The sequence below is a fragment of the Hipposideros armiger genome, unplaced genomic scaffold (assembly GCF_001890085.2).
Source record: "Hipposideros armiger isolate ML-2016 unplaced genomic scaffold, ASM189008v1 scaffold_1132, whole genome shotgun sequence".
Taxonomy (NCBI): Eukaryota; Metazoa; Chordata; class Mammalia; order Chiroptera; family Hipposideridae; genus Hipposideros; species Hipposideros armiger.
This window is the reverse complement of record NW_017732482.1, coordinates 215462-234638: the sequence shown is the minus strand read 5'-3', so window position 1 is coordinate 234638 and position 19177 is coordinate 215462. Positions and strand designations below refer to the sequence as shown.

At 45.5% G+C, this 19177-nt stretch overlaps 2 protein-coding genes across 3 annotated transcripts; one reads left to right on the top strand and one right to left on the bottom strand.

Annotated features, from left to right (window-relative positions):
- Window positions 1-17: 17 nt before the first annotated feature.
- PIP4P1 (phosphatidylinositol-4,5-bisphosphate 4-phosphatase 1) lies at window positions 18-3934 on the bottom strand. 2 transcript variants are annotated; one of them, XM_019632375.1, is made up of 7 exons: window positions 3436-3934; window positions 2926-3116; window positions 2452-2558; window positions 1906-2011; window positions 1535-1587; window positions 1340-1430; window positions 18-862 (listed from the first exon to the last, which is right to left on the bottom strand). In XM_019632375.1, the coding sequence occupies exons 1-7, from the start codon at window positions 3596-3598 to the stop codon at window positions 719-721; spliced, it is 855 nt and encodes a 284-aa protein (XP_019487920.1). In that variant the 5' UTR covers window positions 3599-3934; the 3' UTR covers window positions 18-718. The 2 variants fall into 2 exon arrangements, with proteins under 2 accessions (XP_019487920.1, XP_019487921.1); XM_019632376.1 differs by having other exon boundaries at window positions 3457-3931.
- Window positions 3935-10992: 7058 nt separating this feature from the next.
- On the top strand, window positions 10993-19177 carry PNP (purine nucleoside phosphorylase; the record flags this gene model as incomplete). The annotated part of the gene is made up of 6 exons (XM_019632354.1): window positions 10993-11118; window positions 15553-15722; window positions 17579-17682; window positions 17911-18086; window positions 18202-18392; window positions 18978-19177. Coding segments are annotated over exons 1-6 (852 nt in total), but the record flags the coding sequence as incomplete, so codon positions are not given.

Genomic DNA, 19177 nt, shown 5'->3' with positions numbered 1-19177 from the left:
TAACAACTGGAAAAGGGTAGAGTCACCACCGTATTTATTTACAAGCACAGGATGAGTCCCTAACCTCCCCCCAAGACAGCAACCCTACCCAGCCCAGTTAAATACTACAACTGGAGTGTAAGGTTGGAAGGAGGAATTACGGGGAACACAGGACTAGGGGAACATACCCCATATTAAATAATTATATACATATCAGTTCCTGTGGTTCTGTACAGAGCAGCGGCTGACCCCACCCCCACAAGACATGGAATGGGGGAGAGGAGACTGAGGGTACTGAGGCCAGAGCCAGCCCCTGGTGAAGTGCAATAGCAGCAGCAAGGTCCTAACGGTACACAAGAGGGAGGGAAACCCCCAGGGCTACCCACCCCCACCCTGCCCTGGAATGTGTAAGGGACAGGAATGGCTCTCAGGGAGCTTATAGGAAGGACAAGGCTAGAACCGTCTTTTAGGACCCAGGTTTAGGGGCAACATCTCGCCTACTTCACCCTAAACACAGCAACCGTTGGAGGAAAGCAGATGGCCAGCAGTGGTCTGTCTTATCTACCCCTCCAAGCCTAGGTGAGGGCCTGGTTCTTGCCTACCTCTCCCCAGGGAAAAGGAAGGCAGCTGCTTGGCTCCCCTTCTAGAAGCCCAGGAAGCCTTTTATCATGGCTCCCTTTGTAGTGTCACTGTCCCCACCAGGGAGGGGTCAGGCACAGTCTGTGGGTCATCGTGGGGCTCAGGAGAAGTTCTGAACAGGGTGGCTGACCTTCATACAGGCCCAATAGAGGGCCCGCCCCAAACACAGCACAGCCAACAGGATGACAAATGCCCAGGCTGCATAGATGCCTCCATATCGCCGTGCATGCTTCCATGTCCCAAACTGATGAAAAAGAAAGATGAGGTTACTGTTGATCTCACCCCTTTCTTGGAGCCCTAGTAACAGTAACACAGAACTCAAGTTCTGGTCCCTGTTCCCTATCCATGTGTAGCCACCTTCAGGGACCTGCTTAAAGGCCCAGTTTAGCTCCCTTCCCCTAGGCAGGAACATACTCTCATACAATCCCAAACATCTGTTTTTCTTAATGTCTTACAATACCACGTTTCCTAATAGCAACTCCTAATTTAAGCCACTATTCCATTATCTTATTCTCTGCATAAAGAAGATGGCTGTTCTTTACTCCTATAGTAACAACGAAAACTTTTATCAGTTACCTTCGACTTCTGCTCATCTATACATTAAAACACAAAATAAAACCCCTTTAATTTCTTTCCCTTTTTTTAGGGTAGCCATTCACAAGCCTTAGCCTACAGAGATGAATGAGGCTGGAGAATGAAGGGTTGGATCATGGTTACTCACAGCAAGGCCAGTGGCAGTGACTGCCAAGAGTAAGCCAAGCAAGAAGCAGCAGATACATCTCTTTCGTGGATATCTGCGCCCAATAGATGACCTGTATGGAGGCAAACAGAAATGGATGCTTGCAATGGCCCTGTAATTTTTACTCTACACATTACCTGATTACCAGTTCAATGATGCCATTCTCTAATCACTTACACTTTCCTGCAGTGAGGGCAACGGGCCAAAGTTCGGTCTGTGAACTCTGTCCACTATGGAGAAAGAAAGAGAAACCAACTATAGTAAAACCTTAGATTGCGAGTAACTTGTTTTGCGAGTGAGCAAACATTTCTGGTGAACGAGCAATGTCTTGCAATATGAGTAGTTTCCAGAACGAATTATGCTTGCAAACCAAGGTATTACTGTAATAACACAAGCAGGGTCATCTTCAATGAGAGTCCTGGGGCAGGAGAGGCTGGGAAATGGGTCCTCATAGAATAGACCTGTTCAGGATTCATTATCATATATCAAAAATACATTTATGATTCCTCCTGGGGTTTTTTCCAGGGCTTCCCAACACCCCTCCTCACCAGAAAGGTATTCTTGCAATGTCCACAGATGACCCTGACACCCATAGGTTGTGGTTCTGGACTCAGAGGTCCTGGGTGCACAGGCCCCAGGTTGATGATTCTTTTGCTGTACGAGGAAAAAAACTATATTTAAGAAGTTTTTAATCCTAAGGATCCCTACACTATCCCTCCTTCATAGCCCCCACTTCCTGTCTCACTAAGTTCCTCTACTTTTCTATACATTTAAGATACTCTGCCCCCCAACTCTACCCCAGTGAATCCTTGAGGAAGAGCACTGCTTAAACTACAGGTCTCTATCCTTTCATCTCAGGATAACTGACGCAGTGTCCAAAACTCTCCATTATCCTGAAGGACACCATTTCATCCCAACCTCTTTACAGAGAGATGAGAAAGATAGCTATAATATTCAAGAGTCACAATACTCCTTAGCTTTTTTCTCCTTCTAAACACCAGGCTCTCTCACCTTGACATTCACTATAAACATTCATCCTTTTTTGACTTTCCAGTTTTCCCCACTGATGCCCTTCCCCACTTTAAGCCTCTTACCAGTAGGGTCGAGGGCAGGCAATCCGCTGGGAAGTCACTTTGCAGATAAGGAGACAGTTACAGGGGCATCGAACATATTTTTTCCCTGGGGGTGCATTCTTGATTGGCTAGAGAATAATGGGGATATCGGTAAGCAAAGCTCTAATCCCAATCCCTTTCATTTCATCCAAAAACACCTTCTAAGGAGAAATCAGATAGATAAGGTCTTAGCCAAGACAGAGAAATGAAAGAAAGGCATGCACCATGAGATTGGCAAATGAAAATTAGGCTTAGGTATCCCGGATAGATACAAAGATGAGGGATGGTAAATATTAGTGAGTGGCTTCTGGGGAAATGGCAATGTGAAACTTCAGGAACTGAAACCTAGGTTTCGTGAAGAGCACTTTGCTGATGATGGTCAGGGTCTAGAATCAAGGAATCAGAAAGAGGATCTTCCAGGAAACAGGGCCCATTTCATTGATATGGGTAACTCACAGTGGCTTCATTGCAGACGCCACATTTGACTACATGCTGATGCATCTTGCCTTCCACGTTGATGAGAGACTGGCAGACTCGGCAGGTAATCATGGGGGCACTCCCACTGTCCGGGCTGGTTAAGGGTGAGTAGGGGGGTGGGTCCTCCCCAGGCAACACCGCTGGGTGTCCCTCAGGGAACGGGGGAAATGCTGGAAAGGAAGTAAAAACAAGGGCTAGCATCACTTGCAGACACCACCACTGATGCTCCACGGGATCAGGGAACTCTTTCTGGTCCTCAACCCTCTGACCAAACTCGACGGGCTTCTTATAATCCGTGCTTCGATCAGCTTCCTTAGAACCCCCTTCCGTTTTCAAGCTCCGGTCGCGATTGCGGAGAAAAGGAAGCCTCACCCTGTCACAGGTGTAACAGCTCCGCACCTGGCGCTTGGGCCCGCCTCCGCCCGCGGCCCCGCCCCCTCCCACCTCTCAGAGTATCCCCGGGAACACTTCGGACCCGCCCCGGCTTACCCTGGGGCGGGGCATGTTTACCGGCTCCGTACGGTGGTGCGGAGGGGGTCAGGCCTCCCCCGGGCCCAGCCCCACTCCCACCTGGCCCCACTAATCCGTTGCCGCCCGCGCCACCGTCGATGGGCTCGGAGAGCAGCGGGGATCGCTCTCCATCGGCCGCCATGGCCGCCCCCACCGCCTTCAGCTTCGGCCGAGGATCCGGCTCCCGTCGCCGCAGCCACCGCCACCGCCGCTACCGGGTCCCCAGGGCGCCTGCGCGCCTCGCGCCCCGCAACCAGTGGCCTGCCCCGCCCCGCCCCGGTCCGCCCCGTAGCACGTGATGGCTATCCCCGCCCCCTCCGGGCTATTATTCGTGGAGAGAAACCAATTCCTGGTCCTGTGAAAGCAGCTCTTATTTTCCATTGGGGAGCGTCGCAGTAACGTCAACTGTCACATAACCTTCCGGAAGGCCGCTGGGCTTGCAAAAACTGCACGTGATGAGAGTTCAGCGAGCCATTGGAAGCGTGGCCCATCGCGCTACCTCCAGATCAGGAGGTGGGGCCGGGCTGCTACGGCTCACTGGTCACGTGTTTCAGGGAGCTGGGCGTCCTCTGGTACGCGCCCAGAACTGGCGTGTAGTCATTGCTCCTCATTGGTTCAAAGACACCACTAAAAGACTTTTCTCGCTATTTGCGGTTACAGTTGGCCTCCTATTGGCTGGAGGGATTCCCTTTCCTCGTCCTGTGATCCGTAGGGCGCGACTTTATTGGTCCGAACTTAGCGCCAGGACCTGGGGGGCGTGGCTCAAGGGGCCGGCAGTGAAAGTGTGCAGGTGCTTGGGCTGTTCTGAGCTGCGAGAGGAGGAACGGGACACAGCGCTTAGACCCTAGACCCTCTACTCAAAGAAATGTCTGTGGAAAGTCAGAGAAAAGCTGCAGCAAGAGCAAATGGATTAAAACGTTAAGGTTATCACCCCAGCCTTTCTTGCTGGAATTGCATCTGGAACAAGACAAGACAGGCTTCTCCAGGAAGCCGCTCTGCAGACTCCACCCTTCCCCCACTCCTGATTAAATTGTGACATTATCTTTTAATGAATCTGCCTCTGCCGCTTCAAGGAGATTTCAACGTCTTGCTCATTTTTATGACAACCTCCCCTCCCCCCATCCTAAACACATAAGCACGATGTGTTTTTTGCTTGAGTTAACCAATCAAGTCAAAGGATATTTTCGTCTCACCTTGTTTGGCAGATGACAGTCTTTACTTTCTGAAAACTCAACTTTGCCCCCAGCCACAAAGACTGCAATGGAGGTTGCTCTGACAAGTATTGGAAAAGACTTTAAGCAGCGCAGGCATTTAAACACAGCCAATCCACCTACCCACTCTCCTATTCATCCATAATTGTCCATACTCAACATGCGCAGCAGCTAAGACTACTTTTCAAACCTATTAAGGTGCTCTACTAAAGGAGTAGTACCCAGGCTGAAATGAAATGTGTAGGTCCCACCCCTTAGCTGAAGGAAACTGTTTTCTTTGTTGTTTCAACTTTGTTGGGTGTTTCAGGGTAGAGCAGGGACAGTCAGTCAAGGCGAAGGGTCCCTTGTTATGGAGAGAATAATTTAGGAGGATTTCCTTAATTATGTAAGTGTAGGATGAGTAGGCTATTACTCTGGGATTAATGGTGAATGATAGAGTAGAAATGAGTTACCTTCAAGAATCTTTGTTTTATAGTGTTACTGAAGTAATTTTCTTTAGTTAAGCTAGGATGAGAAGGGCCCAGTTGTCATAGAAGAAGGGAGTACCAAGAGGTCAAAGGGAAATGGTTCTAGCGCCAGCTCTTAGAAATACCTGATTGCTACAAATGGACATATTTTAGTTCAAGACTATTAAACGTAGGGGCCCCTAGACTAAGAGTAATGCTGGGATGGTTGCCTTTATCTGAAGAACCGCTCAGGTGAGAGTTCTATCTTACCCCTTCCCAGAAACCAAAGCAGAACCCTGACAGTCTATCAGTAACCTCTGAACCCAACTTTTGGGGATAGTGCCTCACCAGCCACCTTCCCCAACCTCATGTGGCCTTTATGGGAGCTTGAACCACACCAGGTTTTCCTCCACATTACAGCCCAAATTGTGACTGCCTTACATCTGAGAGGCAACAAGGAATTGAAAAACAACTTTGAGGTACATGACCAGTTTAGCTAGAAGCCTCTCCACTGAGCCTAACATTGAGGAAAGTATAGCCTGCCCCAAATATTTGATAATAAAGGTACTGTTGCTGTCCCAGCCCTTATGGCTACAGGGGCTACAGGCTTTACCTGGGTTCTGAATTTTAGACACAGCTTTCCCTGGTCAGCTTCTATTTAGAAGCCAGTATCCTTCCAATATACTTAAAGAACTAAGGAACCTCTACAAAATAGGGAAGGGGGTGTAGCTCTGCAGGGGGGTAAGCCAGTCTGCTACTCTTTCAGCTGTTTCTGGCACACAGCTAGATGCTCTAGTGCTCACTCTAGGGTAGAGTAGGCTCATTATTTGCACCTTGGTTACACATACATTCCAAAACCTGTCCTTTTGTGACTTTCCCCACCATCACAAAAGCCATAGTTGATGTTCATTTAAATCTAGTTTGACCTGTATAAAAACGTGGGAGAGATGGAAAATCGGATGCAGTACCAAGGATCCTGTAGGGTTGGATGAGTAGAATGGCTTATATTTTTTAGGGCTCTTTTAGGTGAAATATGGGGATATGTGGCTAGAGAAGTAATAAATGGAGAATTAAATGTTAACCAACAGGAAGAATGTCCTTTCTGATAGGTATGTGAGGCACTGAAGGAAAGGTGTAATGGAATAATCCCTGAATATGTCCTGTTATAGATCCTTTTTAATGGCAGACTAACCTCCACCCATATAGGTGTGGTACAGGGTTAAGGAAAGGACAATGGCTGTCTAAGTGCTCTCATGATGAAAATGCCTTATAATAAATAATACACTTATTTAAATAATATAATAAATTCCTTTGGGACTTGAGTTCCAGGACTCCCTTGGAAGGAGCCATTACTTATTCTACAAATGCACTCATCACTTGCTACCTACAGTTCTGGGCACAGTACTTTAGGAGAGAACTAAGATCAATAAATTCTGTCTCACCCTCAGTGACATTACAACCTGGTAGTGGTCAGAAGATACATGTCCAGAAAGCAAGGTAATTTGTGAAAAGGGCCATAAAAGAGGTAAAAGGGGAAAAAAAACCCAACAAAAACCCTATCAGCATGTAGGTGAGAAATACCTCTTCTAGTATTCAGTTATCTATTTCTACATAATGAACAACACCCCCAAAAAGTGATGTGTTTTTCTCATAGTTCTGTGAGTTGGCTGGATGGTTCTTTTAGTGGCCTGCTCTGGGCTCATTCATGAATGTGCAGTAAGAGGTAACTAGAAAGAACTGAATGGTCCAAGAGGGTCTCACTCACATGTCGGGCAGTTATATGTGTTGGCTTGGCTAGGCTTCTTTATAGCATGGTGGTCCTTAGAGCAATGGTCCAAGATGATGAAAGGAGAAGCTGAAAGTCATCTCTAGGCTTTCATTCCTACCACATTCTAGTGGTCATAGCAAATCACAAGGCCTATACAGATTCAACGCATGGAGAAATGGACTTCAAATCTTGGTGGAAGGAGCTGAAAATATTATGGCCATGTTTTACAACCTACTCTAAATGGTAGAATCTCAGCAATCAATACGTCTATAAATATTTGTTAAATATCTACTGTTTGTGAAAGACACTCCTTAAGAAACTTACACTCTGGGTAAGAAGACATAATAATGTAAAAATTCACAGTATTAAGTATCAGCACTAGTAATCTTTTATTACCTGGGGGGAAAAATCAATACTAGAAATTCATGATGCAATACATGCTTCATAACAAATAAATTAAACAGTATAGTACAGGTTCAGGGAAAGAAGAAATCACTTCTAGCCAGAGCAGCCAGAGAAAACTTTAAAAATATTAAGAAGGATTGTTATATTGTCATGCATGGATAACCTGGAGTTGAGCTCTGTCTTAAGTAACCCAATTGGCAGAAAAATGCAAAAGGTAATGATTATATTTGTAATTTTCTCATAGTTAATGAAACACTTTTATATTCATATGCATTTATTTCAAAACCCACTATGAGATGGACAGAGAAGACTATATTTTATGGATACGAAAACTAAGTCTCTGTATGCTAAAGTCATTTAAACTAAGTGAAAGATTGAAATGGGACTAAAAGTCCAGGTCTTCTGACTATAGTTTAATGCTTTTGCACTTACATCATCTGCTAGGCAGACTGAAAAGGGCAGCAACACAGAGGTGGTAGAATGCACAGTATTTAGGATGGAGCCTTTTTATGCTCAATGCCTGGCAGGTAGGAGTTGCTTGATAAATGGCTATCAATCAACTAATTAATTTAAGGCCCATTTTGAGGTAAATTTGTATACTAAGCAATATTGTCAGCTGCAGTCCCAAGCAGGTGGACAGTCCCAAGTCGGGTGGATAGTCAGCCAGGGTACTATAGTGCAGCATCAGTTTTTATTTTGTGTGTGTTTTTTTTAATAAGTTTTTTAAAAAACTTCATTGGGGAACAATGTGTTTTTAAGGGGAACAATGTGTTTTTTCCAGGAACCATCAGCTCCAAGTTAAGCTGAGCTTGCGCCCTACACAACTAAGATTGAAGGACAACAATTTGTCTATTCCCCTTCCTCAATAAATTCCCCAATAAAATCTTTTTTTAAAAAAAGAAATTGTTTAAAAAAAAGTAAAAAGGACGATCCAGAATAATAATAGCCAAATTTACCGTGTGTTTACTATAATTCCAGGCATTTATCTAAACACTTAACAAGCTTTCAGCATAACCCTTGAAACAACAGTAAGTACTATTATCAAAATTATACAACTGAGAAAACTGAGGCATAGTGAAAAATCTACTTGCCTTGGATCACACAGCTAGCAAGTAAGGGGTTCAGAGAGAATTCATACACAGGTAGTTAGATTACAGAGTTCACTTGTTTACCCTATATAGATTCAAGATAACTAGGTGGATGGAGAGATAGGGTCATACTTCCCAAATTCTGTGCCAAGGGGCAAATTCACAGAGGCACCTGGGGTAATTTAAAATTTTTAAATGAAACACATCAATAATCAACATTTATTGTATACCATGCAAACTATTAGCTCGATGTAATTCAAAATTGAACATCAGATTTTGCTCCATTCCTTTTGATTTTAAAATGTCTTTGTGAAGCTGGGCTTTAGGGGATCCCTCTGATAAAAAAGTAAGTACTGTGTGAAAATCAGCACCTCTTGTATGGATTTCTGCCTGAATCAGTGATTCCTGAATAGTTCCTCTTTTTTATCTCAAATGCTTGTTTGTCTCCTCTCACTTTGGCCTTTTATTTTTAGGTTAACAGGACCAAAGAGATATAATAGACACTTACAAGACATTTTTTACTTTTGACCATTAAGTACCTGCTGTGTACCAGTGCTCACAAATGCAGCAGATGCACACACACCCAGCACCTGGATCTGTACCCTTTACAGGTCAAAACCTGTGAGGAAAGCAGAAAGAGATGTAAACAAACCAAGGTTAGGGGTAGAACAGGACGCAAGATAGGGTTTAATGCAACCTAGAGCTTGGGCCCTCTTGTTGAATAGACCACAAGATAAAGAATGTGGCCTGAGGAGGCCTGCTGAGCCTGGCAGGGTAGACTACTCTCTGGGCCATTGGTGAGATTGAAGAGACTGAAGGTCAAGTGATTATGCAGATTGGTGGTTGCTGAGCTTGAATTCAGAATGAAGTCTGCCATGTAGTTCTGAAGGTTATGTCACCCTGGCTAAGGTAGTGTCTGGTAAACTGTCCTTGCCTGTCACATAACAGTACATTTCTTTGGTGACAGGAATGTTTATATATACTGCAGACTCTTCCCCATATGGTGCTGGAGAAACTCTACAAAAGATTGAGCCTGTCCCCAATTTTCATTTTGTAGATACAATGCAGATCATCTTCTTTCGCTTTACATCCACTTACCTTACACAGAGTCCATTGAAATTAACTGTTTGCACTTTCTTAGATATAATGATGTTCTAATCTTGACTTCCATGTAAACTGGGTTGTATTTGGGGTGTTAGGAAAAACAAGGCTTTCAGCAATCAACTTGGCTAGATGTGTCCTTGGGTTGATTTTTGCCTATGACTGATCTTACCCATCACTTAAAATCATGCTTTTGATGTTGCAGTTGCTCACAGTCTTCATTACCAAGATCACTGAGATTTACTTTAGTTCACCCTGTTGTTATCTTTGCTGAAATTATGGGAAGAATAAGGATAGTAATAATAATAATATAAATAATAACAATAATGATGATAAAATAAAGCAGTCAATCAGCACCGGTCTTCGTGAGATATATATATATATATATATATATATATATATATATATATATATATATATAAATTTTTTTTCTTTATATATACTGTCTTTATTCTTATGTCCCTAGCACTAGAACAGTTCTGGCACATAGTTGATTCTCAATAAACATTTCTTTCATAAATGAGATAGAAACAGGGTTGGGAAAGGGTGGCTTGGGCCATAGTGATGGGTAAAATGGCAATCTGGAAAACTAGAGTTTAGGAGAATGGAAACAGGTGGAGGATTCCAATAGCTAAACAAGGGCCATTGATTTGTGATTTTATGTGAGGGTGGTTAAATTTGTAAAAATGTGGAGAGGAAATAGCTGAATTTTTACAAAAACGTTATATTATGTAATTCTGTTAGAGAAATTTTAAACTTGCAAAAGTGGTAAGAGGAAAATAGCTGGATTCTTACAAAAACATCACATTGTGCAATTCTGTTTCCAGAAATTTCACCCTGGGAGTCCACCAGTCACCATTATTGCTTGGATCCAGTATTGCATAAACCAAGGGAGTGTCTGCGTTTTCCAGTCTCATCCCCACCGCTTGTCAGTGAGGAGGATCCAATAATTCTTTCGCGTAGGATTTTTTTCTGCTCCCCATCTGGGCCAGACTCCTGATATGAACTCCCCAGTCCTGTAACCTTCAGGTCAGCAGTGTTGCTAGGGTCGATCCTGTTTCCTTTGTCCAGGAAACAACTCACACAGGCTTAATTTTATTCTGGGTTTGCACTACCTAAAGTTTAAAATTTTTTCTTTCTAAATCTCTTAGGGTTAGCTGCAGACACACTCGTAAACGGGGTTGCAGATAGATGGGGGTCTCCTCACGGCTTCTAGCACTCTTCCCATAGGTTTCCTTACCTGCAAACGCGGATCTGCGGACCGGAATGGGTGCAGGGAAGAAATGCTGGATGCCCTCCTCACCGCCCCCTCCCCCGCCCTCTCCACGCGCCGGTCGGGAATGGTATATGGGCCATGAGAAAGAATCCGGGGCTGGAAAAACTCAGATTGAGTTTACAGAACAGCCTCCCGCGATTATTGAAAAAAAAGGGTGTGTCGCCATGGAGATGGGGCGGGACTGTGTGCTTGGCTGCCACTGGCTGGGAGCTCCTCGGACGCGGATATAAGCCAGCGCCAGACACAGAAGGTGCGGACACTAACGGTACGGAGCAGCCTAGGTGACAGCACCTCAACCCATCCGAGCAGAGCCCAGCGGAGCAGGGCAGGTTCATCGAGAGGGCGTCGGCGGGACCATGGAGAGCCGGTGAGGCGGGCACCAGGCTCGGGGAATCCTGGAGACCCCTGGGGAGGGGAAATGGCTGTCACCGAGACCTGGAAACCTGGCATCCTGGGCCTCCAAGGTTCCGGGAGAGGGAGAGAGTGCCCTGGAGATGCAGAAAGGCCTGGCACGGAGCCCAGTGTCTGGGACAAGGCGGCACAGCAGTGGGGCGGCCAGCGCGGGCAGGGGCGCAAGTGGGAATCGAGTTGGGGAGGCGCCACCAAAGCAGGAAAGGGGCTGTGTTAATACAATGTAGTCTACTCGAAAAAGGAGCCGGTATGTGTGTATGTTCCCACGCGCGTATATTCCTCCCGCCTCCCCGCGCCGCCTCACCGACACACACAGGGTCTTGCCACCGCATGAGCCCTTCACAGACTCTCATTCTAGAGTCTTAGTAAAGTCATGAGGAACTTTGGTGCCCATATCTAGAGTCCCTCCTTCAGAGGAGAGCTTGCTCACGTCCCACGCCAATACCCCCCTTCCCTCCAAATTGGAGGTCCAGTGAATTTGGGATGGAGTGTCCAAGGAGACAAGGAAATCCTTATTCAGCGAAGTGAGCAACAGGTCCTGCCCATTCCCCACCCCCTTCCCATCACCCACCCGCAGCTTTGAAAAGCTTTCTCTCTGCTTTGGTCCTGGAAACCACAGTCCAAATCTCTTGGTTGGGGATCACTGGTTTTTGGATGCCCAGGGATCCAGGGTATTCCTGGGGAACCGATGGCCAGTGAAGAAGCCTTATAAGGTGTAGCTAGATATGCTAGGTGTCCAGGACTTCACAGTGCTTTCATTATCTTTCCTGCCTTTGGGGATGCCATTTGATCTTTTGTTTGATTTTTACCACTTTGTTGCTTCTCTTCTCCATCATCCTTGTGGCCCCAGCTCTATTGCCCCCACCCTTGTCCCTTACCCAGCTAATTTCCTGAGGGTAGCCCATATGTAGAGTCATATGGTTTCAAAGGCTCTGCTGTTGAAGGAAAGGGTTTCCTCTGGAGGCTGGGTAGTTGTGTTCAGCTCTGTCACAACTCCGCTTGCAGTTCTCAAGTTTTCCCCCCTTCAATCTTTGGTCTTTCCAGATGAGTTTGAGGCAATTGGTCTGGACTTGTGAGAAAAATTCTAGGTTGCTTTTCGGGGGTATACGGGCTCTGGGGATGTGCATGTCTTGAGTTCTCTGGAGGGCAAAGAACCTTGAAGAGGAGAGGAGATGGGAGAAGGCAGGGAGAACACAGCAGAGGGGAAAGTGAGAAAGCAACACTGAAGAGCTGCGGGGCTGACTGAACCATGATTGATGGTGCCATAGGACTTTGGATCTAATTAGCAGCAAATTTTTAAATAATTTTCAAATTCAGCCTAATAGATAGGTGGGGAGCTCTTTGCCCTCCTTGATTGGATTATTTCAACTGTACTTCTGTAGGCTCTGCGGTCCCTTCCTCTCTAAATCTTTGTCATAAGGAGAGCCATCAACTCTGACAGTGGTAACAAAACTGGAGTTGGGGCTGGTGGTGGAAACGTAGACGTCATTAACTTTGGTTAGGCTCTGGAATAAATTTTTTTTAGGGGACGGGGTGTTCTGAGTTTAATATCAATCCATAGGTATGCAGGCCTTGTTGGTGATGTTTTGGGATAGCTGGAAGGAATTTCATATCAGATTTCAATGGGTCTAATTCAGAAAGAGGAGTGGGTGGGTGAGCTTAGTGTGGCCTCTCCTGAGAGAGGAGCCTCTCCTCTGGGGCAGCTCTTTGGCCAGCTTCTCTGTCCCCTGCCACCTCGGTATACGTGCCATCCTGTTTGCACTAAAGGTCATTATTCTATGATGCCCTTGGGATGGGAGCACGGCTCACCTTGATTGTTCTTTGTTCCTAGATTCACATATGAAGATTGTCAGAGCACTGCAGAGTGGCTCCTGTCTCACACCAAGCACCGACCTCAAGTGGCAGTGATCTGTGGTTCTGGGTTAGGAGGTCTGACTGATAAGTTAACTCAGACCCAGGCCTTTGACTACAGTGAGATACCAAACTTTCCCCAAAGTACAGGTACTGGCAGGAAGGGGAGAGGGATGGGACTGAGGGGTACTGATGGGATTCTGATGGGAGGGCAGTGCTTCTATGCCCCCATCTGGTTATCCTCTATAGCACTGGACTAAAGACAACTGTTGTAAGAGAGGGAAAAAGACCAGCGCCAATCAGAATGACTTGAGAAGGAAATTCCCCTGCTAGAATTTAGTAATAGACAGGGCATGTGTGCCTCAGTGGTATTACATGATGACATGTTTCCAATGCTTTAATAGTCAGGGCTCTTTAAACCTCTACAATGCCTCCCTCATACACACTAGGGTCACCACACACTCACACACTCATCTCATTTCTATCACTCCGCAGCTTAAATGGTAAGAGCAGTGCTTGTCACCTCCCATGACAAAGTCGGGCCTCCCCTGTCCTGTGTCCTCCTGCCATTTCCAATCTCCCCAGCTCTAGCTCCAGTCCTAGGGAAAAGCCCACATTAGCGCACAGCAACCAATGAACATACAGACTACCATGTTCTTGCAGATAATGCATGAATACACAAAACTGATACACTGACCCTTTGGAGGGGAAAAGGGCAGATGTCCTCTATGCACAATGGAGCTCTGAGGATGATGTATCCAGCATTCAATAGCAGCTAGAAAGCTCTACAGCTAAAGTTTGGAAAAGTGCCAGTGCCACAGGGGCAAGTAAAGGACAAGCGTAGTTTATTTGGTTTACTTATTAATTTCTCAGATAACAAACTTGCCTTGGTTAATTTTATACATTTTTGGCCTTCTACCTTCCTCTTTTCCCTGGAGAGTTATGACTTTTCACAGATTTTTCAGTTTCTTTGAAGCAAGACTGGGAGGCAGAGCAGGGAGGTGGGAATGGGGGTTGGAGAAGAAAATACTGAAAAGAGAGAGGGAGAGTCAAATTTTCTAAAGGGAGATAGCAGTGACATCGGCTCCGCCTGCCACTTGTACCCCTGGTGAGAAGGGCGCTACACTAAGTGATAAGCTAATTTACTTTTGAAAGCTTTATCAACTTATTATGTGTACTCTACTTGGGTTTCCTAGCCATGTCACCTTTGCTCTATTGCTGCTAATGTTTTTATTGTAAATAAACTCCTCTATCTCTGAGTATCTCTCAACTTTTCCTCTTGGTCCCTTTCCCAGAGCATCCATTCCTTGAAGGCTAGTTGGCCATGTCCATTACAGGAGAAATGCCAGATAAGGAAATGGTAATCATGGTTATATCTGTGTGGGGAGTCATCTTTGCACCCCCATGCCCCTGTGTGCCCCATCACGGGCATGTATTCCCGTAGAACTGTTCTGTGGGTCATACTGGAGGAGACTTATGTGGGTCCAAACTCAGCCCCTTTTCCTTGTTCAGTAGCCTCTTCAGGAAGCAGAATAGACCACGAACTCCTTTTCAGGAGTGAGGATGCATACAGTTTAGTTAGGGTAATAAATAAGAATATGCATTTTAAGATTTTTGAAGGGCTGGCCAAGTGGCTCAATTGGTTGTTAGCTTAAGAATGTGAGCTCTGAGCAACAAGGGCTGTCGGTTCGAGTCCCACAGGGGCCAGTGATGCTGCACCCGAGCTGAGCTGCCACTGAGCTGCCAACAGGTGGTAGGATGGCTCAGCTGGTGAGAGCACGTGCTCCTAACAACAAGACTGCCTGTTCGATGGTGGGCTACACCCACTCACGACTAAGACTGATCTCGGCACCTTGAGCTGAGCTGCCACCCAGATGGCTCAGTGGATACAGCATGCGCTCTTAACAAGGAGGCTGCTGGTTTGACTCCTGCATGGGATGGTGGCTACGCCCACCCGCAACTAAGATTGAACACAGCATCTTGAGCCGAGCAGCGTGACTGGACTTAGAGCTAAGCTTGCTGCACCGTCCACAACTAAGATTGAAAGACAACAACTTGGCTGTTCCCCTTCCCCAATTCCCCAACACTGTTCCCCTTGCCCAATTCACCAATAAAATCTTAAAAAAAAAAGAAAAAAGAGTTTTGAAAATTCTGGGAAAGGATCTATAATTATGGTATTCATTGTTCCAAATTTATTCTGCTTTTTGTTCACTTTAATCTCTTGCAGTATGGCTTTCTCCTTTTTTTTTTTTAAAGATTTTATTTTATTTATTTATTTATTTATTTATTTATTTATTTATTTNCTGGAAGGAATTTCATATCAGATTTCAATGGGTCTAATTCAGAAAGAGGAGTGGGTGGGTGAGCTTAGTGTGGCCTCTCCTGAGAGAGGAGCCTCTCCTCTGGGGCAGCTCTTTGGCCAGCTTCTCTGTCCCCTGCCACCTCGGTATACCTGCCATCCTGTTTGCACTAAAGGTCATTATTCTATGATGCCCTTGGGATGGGAGCACGGCTCACCTTGATTGTTCTTTGTTCCTAGATTCACATATGAAGATTGTCAGAGCACTGCAGAGTGGCTCCTGTCCCACACCAAGCACCGACCTCAAGTGGCAGTGATCTGTGGTTCTGGGTTAGGAGGTCTGACTGATAAGTTAACTCAGACCCAGGCCTTTGACTACAGTGAGATACCAAACTTTCCCCAAAGTACAGGTACTGGCAGGAAGGGGAGAGGGATGGGACTGAGGGGTACTGATGGGATTCTGATGGGAGGGCAGTGCTTCTATGCCCCCACCTGGTTATCCTCTATAGCACTGGACTAAAGACAACTGTTGTAAGAGAGGGAAAAAGACCAGCGCCAATCAGAATGACTTGAGAAGGAAATTCCCCTGCTAGAATTTAGTAATAGACAGGGCATGTGTGCCTCAGTGGTATTACATGATGACATGTTTCCAATGCTTTAATAGTCAGGGCTCTTTAAACCTCTACAATGCCTCCCTCATACACACTAGGGTCACCACACACTCACACACTCATCTCATTTCTATCACTCCGCAGCTTAAATGGTAAGAGCAGTGCTTGTCACCTCCCATGACAAAGTCGGGCCTCCCCTGTCCTGTGTCCTCCTGCCATTTCCAATCTCCCCAGCTCTAGCTCCAGTCCTAGGGAAAAGCCCACATTAGCGCACAGCAACCAATGAACATACAGACTACCATGTTCTTGCAGATAATGCATGAATACACAAAACTGATACACTGACCCTTTGGAGGGGAAAAGGGCAGATGTCCTCTATGCACAATGGAGCTCTGAGGATGATGTATCCAGCATCCAATAGCAGCTAGAAAGCTCTACAGCTAAAGTTTGGAAAAGTGCCAGTGCCACAGGGGCAAGTAAAGGACAAGCGTAGTTTATTTGGTTTACTTATTAATTTCTCAGATAACAAACTTGCCTTGGTTAATTTTATACATTTTTGGCCTTCTACCTTCCTCTTTTCCTTGGAGAGTTATGACTTTTCACAGATTTTTCAGTTTCTTTGAAGCAAGACTGGGAGGCAGAGCAGGGAGGTGGGAATGGGGGTTGGAGAAGAAAATACTGAAAAGAGAGAGGGAGAGTCAAATTTTCTAAAGGGAGATAGCAGTGACATCGGCTCCGCCTGCCACTTGTACCCCTGGTGAGAAGGGCGCTACACTAAGTGATAAGCTAATTTACTTTTGAAAGCTTTATCAACTTATTATGTGTACTCTACTTGGGTTTCCTAGCCATGTCACCTTTGCTCTATTGTTGCTAATGTTTTTATTGTAAATAAACTCCTCTATCTCTGAGTATCTCTCAACTTTTCCTCTTGGTCCCTTTCCCAGAGCATCCATTCCTTGAAGGCTAGTTGGCCATGTCCATTACAGGAGAAATGCCAGATAAGGAAATGGTAATCATGGTTATATCTGTGTGGGGAGTCATCTTTGCACCCCCATGCCCCTGTGTGCCCCATCACGGGCATGTATTCCCGTAGAACTGTTCTGTGGGTCATACTGGAGGAGACTTATGTGGGTCCAAACTCAGCCCCTTTTCCTTGTTCAGTAGCCTCTTCAGGAAGCAGAATAGACCACGAACTCCTTTTCAGGAGTGAGGATGCATACAGTTTAGTCAGGGTAATAAATAAGAATACGCATTTTAAGAATTTTGTGAATTTGTGAAAGGGTCTATAATTACGGCATTCATTATTCCAAATTTATTCTGCTTTTTGTTCACTTTAATCTCTTGCAGTATGGCTTTCTCCTTTTGAAATTACTTTAAAAAGCCTTTCCTTTGTTCCTCTGATACATGTTCAGTTTTAACATCTTTACCCCCAGCGATCTAATAGCAGTACGTACTTATACACTTACTTGTAAGTTTATGATTAATTTCTGTCTCCACCAGACTTAAATTTCCCCAAAATGGAGATAATAATGTTTTCTTTTGTTTAATTATGCCCTCACATGTTAAGCATCGTGAGCTGGCTCACAGTAGATACTCAATGGATGTGTTGTATGAAAACATCATGTCACTCATTCCTCTTTTTTCTTTGTATTCAGTGCCAGGTCATGCTGGCCGACTGGTGTTTGGGTTCCTGAACGGCAAAGCCTGTGTGATGATGCAGGGCCGGTTCCACATGTATGAAGGCTACCCGCTCTGGAAGGTAAATGGGGGGCGGGGGGGGCATAAGCCTGGTTGCATGTGGAAGAAGCGGTGAGGTCAGATGGGGGCTGGAGGAAGGGGCCGGCCAGCTTTTCTACTTAATTGCCGAACTACCTGGGCTACGTAGACTTTTTGATCCCCTGCTCATGATGTAGATCATGCATATCTGCATGGTGGATTGGTGAAATTTCAAAGAACATTTCCTGATCTTTTGTCATTTGCTTCTAAGGTGACATTGCCAGTAAGGGTTTTTCATCTTCTGGGTGTGCACACCCTGGTGGTGACCAATGCAGCTGGAGGGCTCAACCCCAAGTTTGAGGTTGGAGACATCATGTTGATCCGCGATCACATCAACCTACCTGGTTTTGGGGGTGAGAACGCTCTCATAGGGCCCAATGATGAGAGGTACATGTTTTGCTCCTTTGTTTATAGGTGGGAGGGTTTAAAGGCTTGTTGGGGAGTTAGGAGAAGCTCATTGTATTTATTCCACTAATCTGAGATAAACCAACCTGTGACCTAGGTTTGGAGTTCGCTTTCCCGCTATGTCTGATGCCTATGACCGGGAGATGAGGCAGAAGGCTCACTGTGTCTGGAAACAAATGGGGGAGCAGAGAGAGCTACAGGAAGGCACCTACGTTATGTTGGCAGGCCCCAACTTTGAGACTGTGGCAGAGTGTCGTCTGCTGCAGAAGCTGGGTGCAGATGCTGTCGGTGAGAGGGGGAATTTGCTGGATGGAGGCTTACAGAGGGAGGGATCTGGTAAAACAGCGATGGAAGGAGCAAAAGATTGTAGACATGATAGTGGACTGAGAGAGGATTGGACATAAGGGGAGACTAACTTAAATTTATTTCTAGAAAGATATTATGGTGGTGAGATTTGGTGTGCTATAGCATCACATCTCCTCACCCAGCATCAAGTCTGTCCTGCTGATGACCTATCCGTGATTTGATAACTGTGTCTAAGGATTATTCTAACAAACCCCATAGCCACCTTCTGTACCTCTGGCTGAGAAATGGAACCACATCTTGAGAACTGACTTCAAAATTACCACACTCAGATACAGAAATAAAGCATCGCAATGGTAATATTTATAAGAAATGTGTCAGGCCCGCTGAAGTCCTACTCTTTTAAGCAATATAGAACAGTATAAGCTCAACACTAATTTAGCAGCATCTTTGGTTGTTTTTTGCAATGTCAAATTGTCAAGGAGGTGATGAATAGAGATTAAGCTAAGGGGGTGAGGAAAAGAGCCATTTGGGATCCTGACACTTGGTTTTCCTCTTTCTCCCCATCAGGCATGAGTACAGTACCAGAAGTTATAGTTGCAAGGCACTGTGGACTTCGAGTCTTTGGCTTCTCCCTCATCACTAACAAGGTCATCTTGGATTATGAAAGCCGAGAAAAAGCCAACCACTTGGAAGTACTAGAGGCTGGGAAACAGGCTGCGCAGAAATTGGAAAAGTTTGTCTCCGTCCTCATGGCTAGCATTCCTGAC